The 12,151-nt window shown below is 35.0% G+C and overlaps 1 protein-coding gene across 2 annotated transcripts in view; it reads left to right on the top strand.

Moving 5' to 3' along the window:
* The window catches only part of FAM162B (family with sequence similarity 162 member B), a 7,206-nt gene extending 2,875 nt beyond the window's left edge, over nucleotides 1–4,331 (top strand). For both annotated transcript variants that reach the window (XM_029944826.1, XM_029944825.1), the window contains exons 3-4: nucleotides 1,966–2,074; nucleotides 4,119–4,331. In XM_029944826.1, the coding sequence (XP_029800686.1) occupies nucleotides 1,966–2,074; nucleotides 4,119–4,217 (208 nt within the window). In that variant the 3' untranslated portion in view covers nucleotides 4,218–4,331. The remainder of the gene's footprint in view (nucleotides 1–1,965; nucleotides 2,075–4,118) is intronic.
* Nucleotides 4,332–12,151: the final 7,820 nt, after the last annotated feature.

Below are 12,151 nucleotides of genomic sequence, written 5' to 3'. Positions count from 1 at the left end.
TGTATTGTAAATGATGGAAAATAATTGCATATGTTAAAAAAATAGTGTTATATTCTAAAAAAATTAAAAATAAAGTTACAAAAAAAACCAAATAAACTGATAACTAAAAAAGAAGAAAAATGTATTGTAAATTAATGCCTGTCAAATGATGTTTATCAGTAGACCCAGCATTGCACTGATATAGTTCTATGTGTAAGGAGACTCATTTTACAGAAATAATTTAATTTCCCCAGGATCATACTTAAAAGAATTGTTACAAACAGGAGAATTTAACTTTGAATAAGATGTCTAAGAAACAAATTGTAGTCTTGGGTCAGAAACATGAAAATACTTGAATATTTTCCATATATATGTTATATATATATATATTTTTTTTTAAAGCACTGCTGTTTTAGGAGGGATATGCCTCCTAAACTAAGTTAGACTACAACGTAAACAGCTTTCACTGTGAATGCTCTTAATGGGCCTATAATTAATGACTGACCTATAATCTTTGTACCATACCCTAGTGATATTTAATAATAACTGTTCTTTTTCTTCTTTTTTCAGTGCTAAACTAATTTGGTATAGCAGATCAAAGCCAGATGGATGGGTAAAAGAGATCATATCTTTTAGGATCCATCTGGAACGAAACATAACCTAATAATGTCTTCATATTTTCACCTGTTTACCACTAACATCTTAAAACGTACTTAATCTGTTGAAAATCTAAGGAAAACAGTTAGATAGTGGTTTTCTGTGCTCTTTAAATTGGTGGAAAAGTTAAACAATTTTTTTTCATTTTTAAGAGAAATTGCAACCTGTCTTCCTGAATTTGTTTTCAGTGTAACTACATTATATTTAAACTTGACATTAGATAAGAAAGAATACTGCTGAATACATTCTCAAGAATCATTCTTTAATTATGTGTATCTGTAAACTTTCACTTCATATTATTCCAAATTGTTAAAGTTTATTTCAGTATAAAAGGCCCACAGGCATGCTTACTTTCCTAACACTGCTTTGTTAAGTAGCATTGCTAATATATTAAACAGCCTGCTTATAACTTTATTAATAAATAACACTAGCCAATATTCAAGTAAGTATTTAAACTTTCAGAATAATAAGAAGAAGAAAATGGTTTATCTTTTTCTTTGACAAATCTTTGTGATTTTGATCACTTCTTTGGAAAACTTCATGCAAAGGCCACAAAGGAAACACCTTTTCTTTAATAATCATCCTCACAAAATGTTCTTTAATATTCTTTAATCAGGATAGGATGGGAGGGCGCAAGATGAGATCCAGAGGCTAGTGAGAAAACAAAATGATGAAAATGAGTTTTGACAAACAAACTGTTTAAAACTAGAAATGAAGCTCACTTAGTAACAGAGGGGCCAAATGAACACAAGTCATTCAAGACATGTATAAGGTTAAATTCTTACCTTTACCCTGATCTGTGAAAAAAAATTATGGGAAGTCAGGCCATAATCTCTAGTAGTTATATTTTAAGCAATTAGAAACTAAATATACTGGGGTGCCTGGGGCCTCAGTCAGTTCAGCATTCAACTCTTGATTTTGGATCAGGTCATGATGTCATGTTCATGGGTTAGCACCCCACATTGGGCTCTGCACTGACAGTGTGGAGCCTGCTTGGGATTCTGTCTCCTTCTCTCTCTGCCCCTCCCTGCTCACTCTCTATCTCTCCCTCCAAATAAATAAAAATAAACATTAAAAAAAGCGTTATAAAAGACAAGAAACTAAACATACTACACTGGTTTCATGATGACTAACATTAATTAAGGCCTAATATACCTATTAATTTGAAATTGGTAACATAAATAGGCTAGAATTTGGAAGTCTTCCACATCTGCAGTTTGCATTCAGAGACGTTTTTTGGAATATTTACATGACAAATGATCATCTATCATGCCAGTCAGAAAGCAATATTACTGCAATATGAATAACAGAATGCATATCTTGGTTTAGGCCAGAAATGATCGATGCAGCAAGAAACAGAGCTCGAGTGAAAGCTTGCTACATAATGATCGGACTCACAATTATTGCCTGTTGTGCAGTGATAGCATCAGCCAAAAGGGTGAGTATCTGGACTAATGAATTTTAAGCAATATTTTGAACTTTGTTCTCAGTTTGGGGATTATTGCTGTGCTTTCAATGTAAGCACAGTTTCACCGTAGACACCTTGAGCCACCCATATGTATCTATCCTATGGGAAACTGTCGTAACCCGCGCTCAGGGTCGCGTTCCTTCGCTGAGCCCCGCGTTGAGGCGCCAATTGTCGCAACCCGCAGGCCGGGGCGCTCCTCCCCGGCGATCGGCGGTACCTGTTTCCTCCGCCCGACCAGCAGGGCGGAGAGTCCTCGCGGGTCCTTCTCCTGAGGGAGGGAGAGAAAAGGGGGGCAGGAGGGAGAGACGCAGAGAGTAAAGACAGAACTCACGGTTCTCCCATCAGGCGAAAGAGAGAGCTTTATTCAGAAAACTGTCTTTTATCAAGGTTTCAAGGTGGGAAAACAAGGCAGCTGACCTAGGTCGGTTGCTAGGTAAACAGAGTCAAATGAATATCAAAAGAAACGCCCAGATTTGCCTCAGCAATGCTGGGAAGGGGGGAGTTAGCACTGAACAATCCAAAATACGGTTTTGATCTTTTGTGCACCTTGGCCACTCACGTCTGGCCCAGCATGACAGATGCCAAGGTTATTTTGACCAGGAAATGGCAGTCTCCAGCCTCTAGATGCAAATCTTGTTTGCTGGTTCACTCTCCGGAGAGTGATAATCCTTGCCTGAGGCAGACAGAAAACTTGGCGGCCCCGACAGGAAACAAATTTTTTGAGTCCACAAATGCAAAATATATGGGCAGGAGGAACAAAAGCCTGTTTCCAATTAAAAGATAAAAACTGACATTGTGATAGTTGGAGGTGAAGGAAAGGTTAGGAATTTGAGATATGTTTGCGAGAGTAAGGAGGATGGCACTCTCTGATAAATTTGATATGGGAAAAGGGAAGAAAATAGAAGAAAGAAATAAAAAAGCCTGAGTTTTTGACTGGAGCAACTAGGTGGATGGTGCTACCATTAGACTGGTAGGCACAACAGGCAAAATACACCAAGTCCTCTACTTTGGATATGTTAAATGTGAGTTGCAAAGTAGGCATTCATCAATATCTATTTATTATTATTATTATTATTATTATTATTATTATTATTCTCCTAAGGACTTTGTATACTCTTCAGTCTGGGGACCTATAGCTGTCTTCATTTCTGAAAAAGTCTAAGCTGTCATAATTTAAAATATGGCCCCCTTCACCCATTCTGTGTATTCTTTCCACTTACTGCGAATGTGTGTTGGAACTTCTAATTTTATTCTCCAAGTCTCTTCACGTTCTTTTCTATTTTTTTTTTTGTATCTGCATTTCTGTACTGCACTTAGATTAGTCCTTCAGATCCATTTTCTAGCTAGAATTCTTACCTCCTAATTATGAAGCTGATCAACTTTTCCTTTCACAGGTGATTTTTTCCCCAGGTAAGTGCTTAGTTTCCTTGCTCGTTCCTTGGGCTAGTGAGAGGAATTTTACTCATTTCATTGGAGTACCTGGTACTTCCAACTCCAGATCCAAACTCTAGACTCACCTGTTGGTGTAGAGATTAAAGTCCCAGCTCACAGCAGTTAAAACCAATATTGTCCCCTAATGCCCCCTTCCTAAAGCCATTCCCTCCCATCCTGGCTTCAGTCCTTCTTATTTCCCACCAATTCATGCCTTTTGAGTTCTTTCCATTCCTGGTACCTGAGGATTCCCTTTATTGTTTTTGAGCATAAGTATTTGAAAATATTTTTGTTATTTTTCCCCACAAAATATGTCTTTGTGTGCCAAGAGAGGGTCAGGACAGATTTCTGACATCGGCTGTCCTGTTGACTAGAAGTCTAGCAACTTAAATCATTTTTTTCCATACCAGAGGATCATTTTTCTTGGTTACTATTTGTGACAGACGTTCTAAGTTACTTTTCTCCTTTTCACAGAGTATCTTCTATGTATGTGTATCTAAAACACAAATTTTTCCAGAGTCACAATGCTTTGCTTTTTTATTTATTTTTTATTTTGTTGTTGTTGTTGTTGTTTATTTTTCAGGCTGCAGAACGACACGAGTCCTTAACAAGTTGGAACCTGGCAAAGAAAGCTAAGTGGCGTGAAGAAGCTGCATTGGCTGAACAGGCTAAGGCTAAATGAAACTCAAAGTAACAAAGTGTTCATCAGGATATCATTGCTATTATCAAAAACAATAAAATACAGATAAAATAGAATATTTAATAAAATAATGGCCATGGTTTTATTTGGTGAAAAGCAGAGAGTCTTTTTTATTTTTACTTTTTAGTAAAACGTACTGAAGTGTAACTATATTCAGAAAGGTGCACAAAACTGTATACAGTCAGATATATATTTACGTAATGGGCACGCCTACATAACCACTGCCCAGGTCAGATGCAGAACACCAGTAGCACCCCAGAAACCTCCTTTCTGCCCCCTGTCAGTTATCACCCTCGAAGGATAACCATTGTTGTGAGTTTTATCACCACAGATTAGTTTTGCTTGGTTTTGAACTTTATATAAATAGAATGACACAATATGTACTTGTGAGGGTGGATTCTCATATTTAACATCATGTTGTGAGATCAGTCCAAAAATTCTGTGTAGCGTGAGTTTATTCATCTTCATTTTGTTATAGTTTTCCGTTGTATGCATGTGCCATAGTTTATCTGGATATTTGGTCCAGTCTTTGGCCATCTTAGATAAAGCTAAAATGAGCACTGAGTACATTGCTCACTAAGAGTTCTTTTGAAATCTAAATGAATTTTCAACCAAAGTTCCACTGTATTTGGTAATTGGATAGTCCCTCTGGTTAATCTTTTCACAGTTATTCTCCACAATTAGATAAAATCAGTTTGAAAAGTTTTATAAACTAAGAATTATCAATTTCAAAATCTATTTTAACATGACAAAAGTACTAAAACAGTAATTGTATAAGTAATTTAAAGAGACAAAGACATTAAAGAAGAAAAATAGCATGTTTCAATCAAAGGTATTCAAACTTGTTTGATTAAGCTCCAAAAACTTTAAAATTACCTATGTTCTCCTCACATAATTTTAATTTGGAATTTATAATTTTTAATCATAAACTTAGGTAGTTGAAACAGTATAATTTAATTTACTGCATATTATGTCTATGTGTGTGGGTGTGTGTCTATTTACATACACACACACATACATATATATAGAGAGAGAGAGATTTATTTAAAGGAATTGGCTTACATGTTTGTGAGAGTAGCAAATCAGAAATTTGTAGAGCAGGCTCAGAACCCTCTGGCAGGAACTGAACCTACAGTGCAAAGGCAGAATTTTTTTTTCCTCAGGAAACTTTAGTTTTGCTTTGCAGTTCTTTCAATTGATTGTAGGAAGCCCATTCAGATTATTGGAGATACCTTTACTTAGTTAGAGTCAGCTGGCTATAGATGTTAAGCCCATCTAGAGAATACCTTCCTTCACAGCAACAATTAGATTAGTGTTCAATTAGATATTTAGATACTGTAACCTAAATTGACACATAAAGTCAACTATCACAGTGCCTCAGAGAGAGGGTAAGAGAGAGAGAGGAGAGAAACTTATGTATCATCGTTAGATCTAAATGAAAAGTTAGAAAAAAGTCCTTAAAGAATAGCTGACCAAGAGGCACCTGGGTGGCTCAGGCAGTTAAGCGTCCAACTCTTGGTTTTGGCTCAGGTCATGATCTCTCCATTTCTTGGGTTCAGACCCTGCACTGAGCTCTGTGCTGGCAGCGTGGAGCCTGCTTGGGAATCTCTCTCCCTCTCTCTCTCTCTGCACCTCCCCCACTTGTGCAGTCTCTGTCCCTCTCAAAATAAATAAACTTAAAAGAATAAAAAAATACCTAGTCCAAAGTTTATCATGTATTTAGGGTCAGAATTTATGTCATCTGTGTTACACCCACCCATCCATAAACCTATACCAAATATTTGGTTAAAATAGCACACAACAGAAGATTTTGTGTTATATAAAAGTGTTCTAAAACCAATTCTAGTAATGCACAACTGTGTAAATTTATGAAAATGCAATCTTACACCTAAATGGGTGAATTTTATGGTATAGAAATTATATCACTATAAAGCTCTTAAAAAAAGTGACTCAAACAACAGCCTATGTTTCCAAGGTAGTAAGGAGGTCCTGACAAGGGAAATGTGACAATATCTAGCAACATTGTATATATATATTTATTGAGCTAGAAATTTACAGTGTTATTCATTGCCACACTATTTACAGTGGCAAAGACTAAAAGCAATTTAAATGCCTAAGGGATTAATTGAACAAATAATGGTATGTCCATACAATGGAGTACCATGCTGGTGCGGTAGGGCATAAAGAGCTCTATATTCTGCTATGTCATGATCTACAGAATAGGTGAATGATAAAAGTGCATTAGAGAAAAGCATATGTGCTATGCTATTGTTTATCTAATAAGGGAAGGAAATATGTAAACGTATTTTTATATTAAAAAATGGATCAGGGTGCCTGGGTAGCTCAGTCAGTTAAGCGTCCAACTCTTGATTTCAGCTCAGGTCATGATCTCATGATTGTGGGATCAAGCCCCATGTCAGGCTCTGTGTTGATAGCATGAAGCCTTCTTGGGAGTCTTTCTCTCCCTCTCTCTCTGTCCCTCCCCCACTTGCATGCACTCTCTCCCTTTCTCTCTCTCAAAATAAATAAACATTTTTTTTAAAACTGGAAAGGTAAACTGAAAAATATTTTTAATATTACTTATAGGACAAGGAAGAAAATATGTTAGAGGGGACAATGATAGAAGCTAAACTTTTCTGAATATATCTTGTTTTGTATATTTGACTTTAGACAGTATAAATGTCTCACATAACAAAATAAAAACATTACATTCTTTGAAAAAGGCAATCAACTTTTAAAAAGCAAAATCTAAATAAACTTGTGTATCAAGTTGGCACATGGAGGGTAAATATTTCAAGTGGTTTTTAAAAATCTTGAGTGGGATATATTGGCCTTTAAAAAGAAGTCTCCTCCTCGACCCAAAAACCAAACCTCTATTTTCAGTAAGCATATTATTAACAATAATATTGATGTTGGTAAGAAAACTATTATATAAATTAAGCAATTAAATACTTTAAAAAGTACATTTTTCCTAGCTCTGTACATTGAAAAGGCCTGGATAGCAATGGCCAGCCTAGTAGTTGTATGCTTCTAGCACACAGATAGTTATTTCCAAATGTCATTTCATATTAAGAAAAACTAGGACTCTTTAGAGAAATGGCTGACCCCAGGTGTGGTACAGGAAATATACAAGATGATCCTGAGACATCCGGCCGTATCAGAAAATGAATTAGTGAAGCTAAGAGGATAAGAATGTGAAAAGCATCTCTACTAGAAGGTCTAGGCTTCAAGAAGGAATGGATGAAATAGGAAAAAAAAAAAGTAAAAAGTTAAATCAAAGTAAAAATTGACTGTATATCCTAAAAATATCTAACTTCTGGGTCAGAAAAAAATTATCATATAAATTGTAAAGGATAAAGGTTCTTGCATTGATGGAGAGGAATGTAAAACTATTTAGATTTTTGTTAAGTTAAATATATATGTTAAGATTCTTAGGGTAACAAGAAAATACAAATTCTCAAACAGGTACAGACTTTTAAAAAAGGGATGAATGAAATTAATCAAAAGGCAAAAAGAGAGAAGAAGAGAGAAAAAGAGAGAAAGGAAAAAAGGGAATCAGAAAAAAATAACATGGTGAAATGAATCCAGATATATCAGTAGTCAGAATAAAGGAAAGAAATTCTGGTAAGTGAACACAAAGGTACTTAGAACATATTAAAAGAAATAATATATTGGATACAAAGTACACAACTAAAACAACAGAATATCGTATAGACCATTATGAGGGCTAAGACAAAGATGGGAATTTTGTCAAAGGAGAAATGAAACCAAATGGACATCTAACTTCAATGCATTCGCTTTGCCAAAGGTGGTTGATTTGTCAATACAGAATGAAACCAAACTATCAAACGGTTATTTTATCTTTTAAGGCAAAATTGCTGAGAGCCAATTAGTTGTGCCGTTTAAATGTTTGAAGAGAAACTGCTCACAGCAAAAAGGTTTATAGTGAAATTACCTAGAACAGGGATAGAGAACAGGGCTTTTTCTGTTGTTTTGTTTGGCTTTAGTTACATCATTTTATTAACCAACTTGTTCCTTGTTACCTATTTTTCTTTTTTACATTAGAAAGTTCTAGACCAAACCTTTAGAATTCTAGGCTGTCATTTTGGATAGTGGCCATGCTGTAGTTCACTGGTACGGAAGATTTCACCACGAATAGCTGTGACTGAACCTTCAATCTGATCACATTTTTCTCTGGATAATAGGGCTGCTGTGTCTTCAGGCTTCAGCAGGAAGATCCACTGTTCCCACAACAACTGAAGAATAAATATTTTCAGCTGTTTCAACTAGTTTGTTTTACTCAAATTCAGTTATCACATAATCCAAAAATAACAGTTTGTAGTAATTGTTGTTGTGTTCTTTTAGCACATAAATTTACAAATTCTCATTTGAGCTTGAAACATATTATACTAATTATAAATTTGTATACACAATGTAATACAGCATCTAATTACATAAAAAAATTGCCAGAACTACAAGGAAAAAGTGGACAATCCCACCATTATCTTGAGAAATTTACCTATCTCTCTTAGAAACTGACAAATTTCACTGACTAGTAAATATATTTAAAAAGTGTATCAATTAATCATATACATTCTTCTCTAGCATGCATGAAACATTCACTAAAACAACATATACTAAACCATAAAACACATTTCATCAACTTTTAAACTACATTTAATTCTATCCCAACTTAGAAATTAATGGCATAATGTTTTTATTTACTTGTTTATTTGTCATAATGTTTTTAAAGTTTGAGGATTTTAAAACATTTTTAAATGACTCATAGGTCAAAGAATAAATCATAATAGAAGTTTACAAATGCTTAGAATTGAATGGTAAGAAAAACCTCTATATCAAAACTGTGGAATGCAGCTGAAGTGGTAATTCAAAGTAAATTAAAGCTTCAATATGCTTTTCTTAGGAAAGAAAGGTTTATAACAAATGTGTTAAATATCCCTAAGAAATTAGAAAAACAAATACAGAAGAAATCCAAAGAGAATAAAAGATTGGAAGTTATAAAACAGAACAGAAACTAATGAAGTTAATAAAAACACAGAATAGAGAGGGTCGATGTAACTGGATTTGGCAGAGTCCTCAAGATGAGATAAAAGGTACAAGAAAACAGTTTAGAAATAATAAAAGGGATGAAAGTCAGAGATTTTAAAACGAGCATTATGAATTTGTATGCCATCTGAGAGTTGAAAAGAGCCAGGAAGCCGGGGAAGATAGAATTAGATTGCACAGGGCACGGAATCAAAATGACAGCTGTGCAGAGAGTTCTAAGGATCTGCAGCTGAGTGTTGATGACCACATGTGACCACTACCCATGGTCATGGAAAGAGCCACTTGAAAGAACAAAGAGAAACAATTTTTAGAGCTTATACATGGCTAAGAAAGGTTTGAGTTCCACCAACTCAACTAGAAACTCATATGTGACAGATTGGCAGAGTACTCAGAATGGTATTTCCTCAGGAATAAAATAAAAGCTGTTCCGTGCCTGCCTTACAAAGTTTAAAAGCAACTGTAAAGGATCAAATTGCCTTCAAGTTAACTTTACCGTGTCCCACAGCGAAGCTGAAGAATATATGTAGGAAATCCTTACGTAATAGCCAACAAGGTAAAATTCACAATGGCTGGTTTCCAGTACAAAATTACCAGACATGAAAAGAATGCTTGCAAATGGGAAATACAAACCATAATGAAGGGAAAGATTTTTTAAAAAGCAGATTATAATTAGCAGATAAGTACCACATATCAGCTATAATCATACTTGCTGTGTTCAACACAGTACAGAAAAGCTTGAGCAGAAGAAACATGGGAGATATGAAACAGACCCAAGCAAAGCTGCTAAAGAGGAAATATACAAAGAATGACAAGAGAAATACACTAATGGAATTAAGAGCAAGTTAGATACAACAGAAGACAAAACTAGTGGATTCAAAGAGAAAGCAATGAATAGTATCCAAAATGAAACACAGAGTGATAAAGACACGAACAAAGCATCAGTACTAGCACGATGACTATTTTGAGCAGCCTAACATAAATGGAATTGGAATTGAAAAAAATATTGGCAGAAAATAATAGTTGAAATGTTTCCAAAGTTGGTGAAAACCTATAAACTCAAAGACCCAAGAAGCTCAGCTAACTACAAGAACAAGACACATGAAAAAAGGCAAACCAAGACACATCATAATCAAATTGCTTAAAATCAGTGATGAAGAAAAAATTTTAAAGCAGCCAAAATAAAAGTTAACATTACTTACAAAGGAACAAAGATAGGAATGTCAGCAAAATTCTTATCAGAAAAAGGCAAGTCAGAAGACACTGGATCAACATCTTAAAAGAAAAGTTTTTAGAATTCTACACCCAATAAAATCTTTCAAAAATGAAGGTGAAGTAAGGAGTTACTCAGGCATACGAAAGCTGGTGGAATTCACTACTAGCAAACTTACAATACATGTTAAAGTCTGTCATGTAGAAGGAAAATGGTATCAGATAGAAGTCCACATCTACACAAAGAATTGAAGAGCACTAGTAATGGTAACTATGCATGCAAATATAAAAAAAAAAACTTCATGTTTTTTTTATACTTTTTTTTATTGCTTTTTATTTTATTTCTGAGAGGCAGAGAGAGACAGCTGGAGCAGGGGAGGGTCAGAGAGAGAGGGAGACACAGAACCGGAAGCAGGCTCCAGGCTCTGAGCTAGCTGTCAGCACAGAGCCTGACGCGGGGCTCGAACCCACGAACCGTGAGATCTGACCTGAGCCGAAGCCGGATGCTTAACCGACTGAGCCACCTAGGCTCCCCAAACTTCATGTTTTTTTTAAAACTCTTTTAAAAATAGTTGACTAAAGCAAAAATTTATGACTAAACAACAAACGTAGTATGGAGTTTATAACATACAGAGAATGTATGACAACAACAGGACAAAGACAGAGAAGGGGAAAATGGAAGTATACTGTACTTAAGCTGCTTGCTTATATCAGTATTGTCAAATAGAAAAATAATGCCACATAGGAAATTTATGATTTTCTAGTAGCCATGTTAAAAAGTGAAAATAATCACTAAAATGGATTTTAATGGCATTTAACTCAGTACGTTCTAAATGGTATTTTAGCAAGTAACCATAATATAAAAATTAATAAGATATTTTATATTAATTTTCTTTTTAAATCTTTAAGACCCAACATGGATTTTACATCTCAGTTCAAAGACTAAATTTTGATTGGAAATATTTGGTTTATATTTAGACATCATAAAATGTAATCAAAAAATTCCCATACCCAAGTTGTCCCAAATAGACTTAGGTTTTCTAATAACCAAGTAAAGAAGTAAAGTTATGTTTTGTTTTTTACTTGATTAAAATAAAATAATATTAAAAGTTCAAATTCTCAGTGTACTAGCCACATTTTAAGTGCTCAAAAGTACAATGTTATAAGTGATATGCTTTTATATTACTTGAAAGTAGCCAGAGTTAAAAATGTCTATTTTAAATCCTTTATAAAGCAACCAATAGAACAAATCAAGAGACTATAGATGCTGGCGAGGGTGTGGAGAGACGGGCACCCTCCTACACTGTTGGTGGGAATGTAAACTGGTGCAGCCACTCTGGAAAACAGTGTGGAGGTTCCTCAAAAAACTATCCATAGAACTCCCTTATGACCCAGCAATAGCCCTGCTAGGGATTTACCCAAGGGATACAGAAGTGCTGATGCATAGGAGTACATGTACCCCAATGTTCATAGCAGCAATGTCAACAATAGCCAAAACATGGAAAAAGCCTAAATGCCCATCACCTGATGAGTGGATCAAGAAGATGTGGTATATACACACAATGGAGTACTACATGACAATGAGAAAGAATGAAATATGGCCATTTGTAGGAAAGTGGATGGACCTTGAGAGTGTCATG

Source organism: Suricata suricatta, chromosome 7 (genome assembly GCF_006229205.1).
Source record: "Suricata suricatta isolate VVHF042 chromosome 7, meerkat_22Aug2017_6uvM2_HiC, whole genome shotgun sequence".
NCBI classification, from domain to species: domain Eukaryota; kingdom Metazoa; phylum Chordata; class Mammalia; order Carnivora; family Herpestidae; genus Suricata; species Suricata suricatta.
The sequence above is the reverse complement of the archived record's forward strand: the minus strand, read 5'-3'. Positions and strand labels throughout refer to the sequence as shown.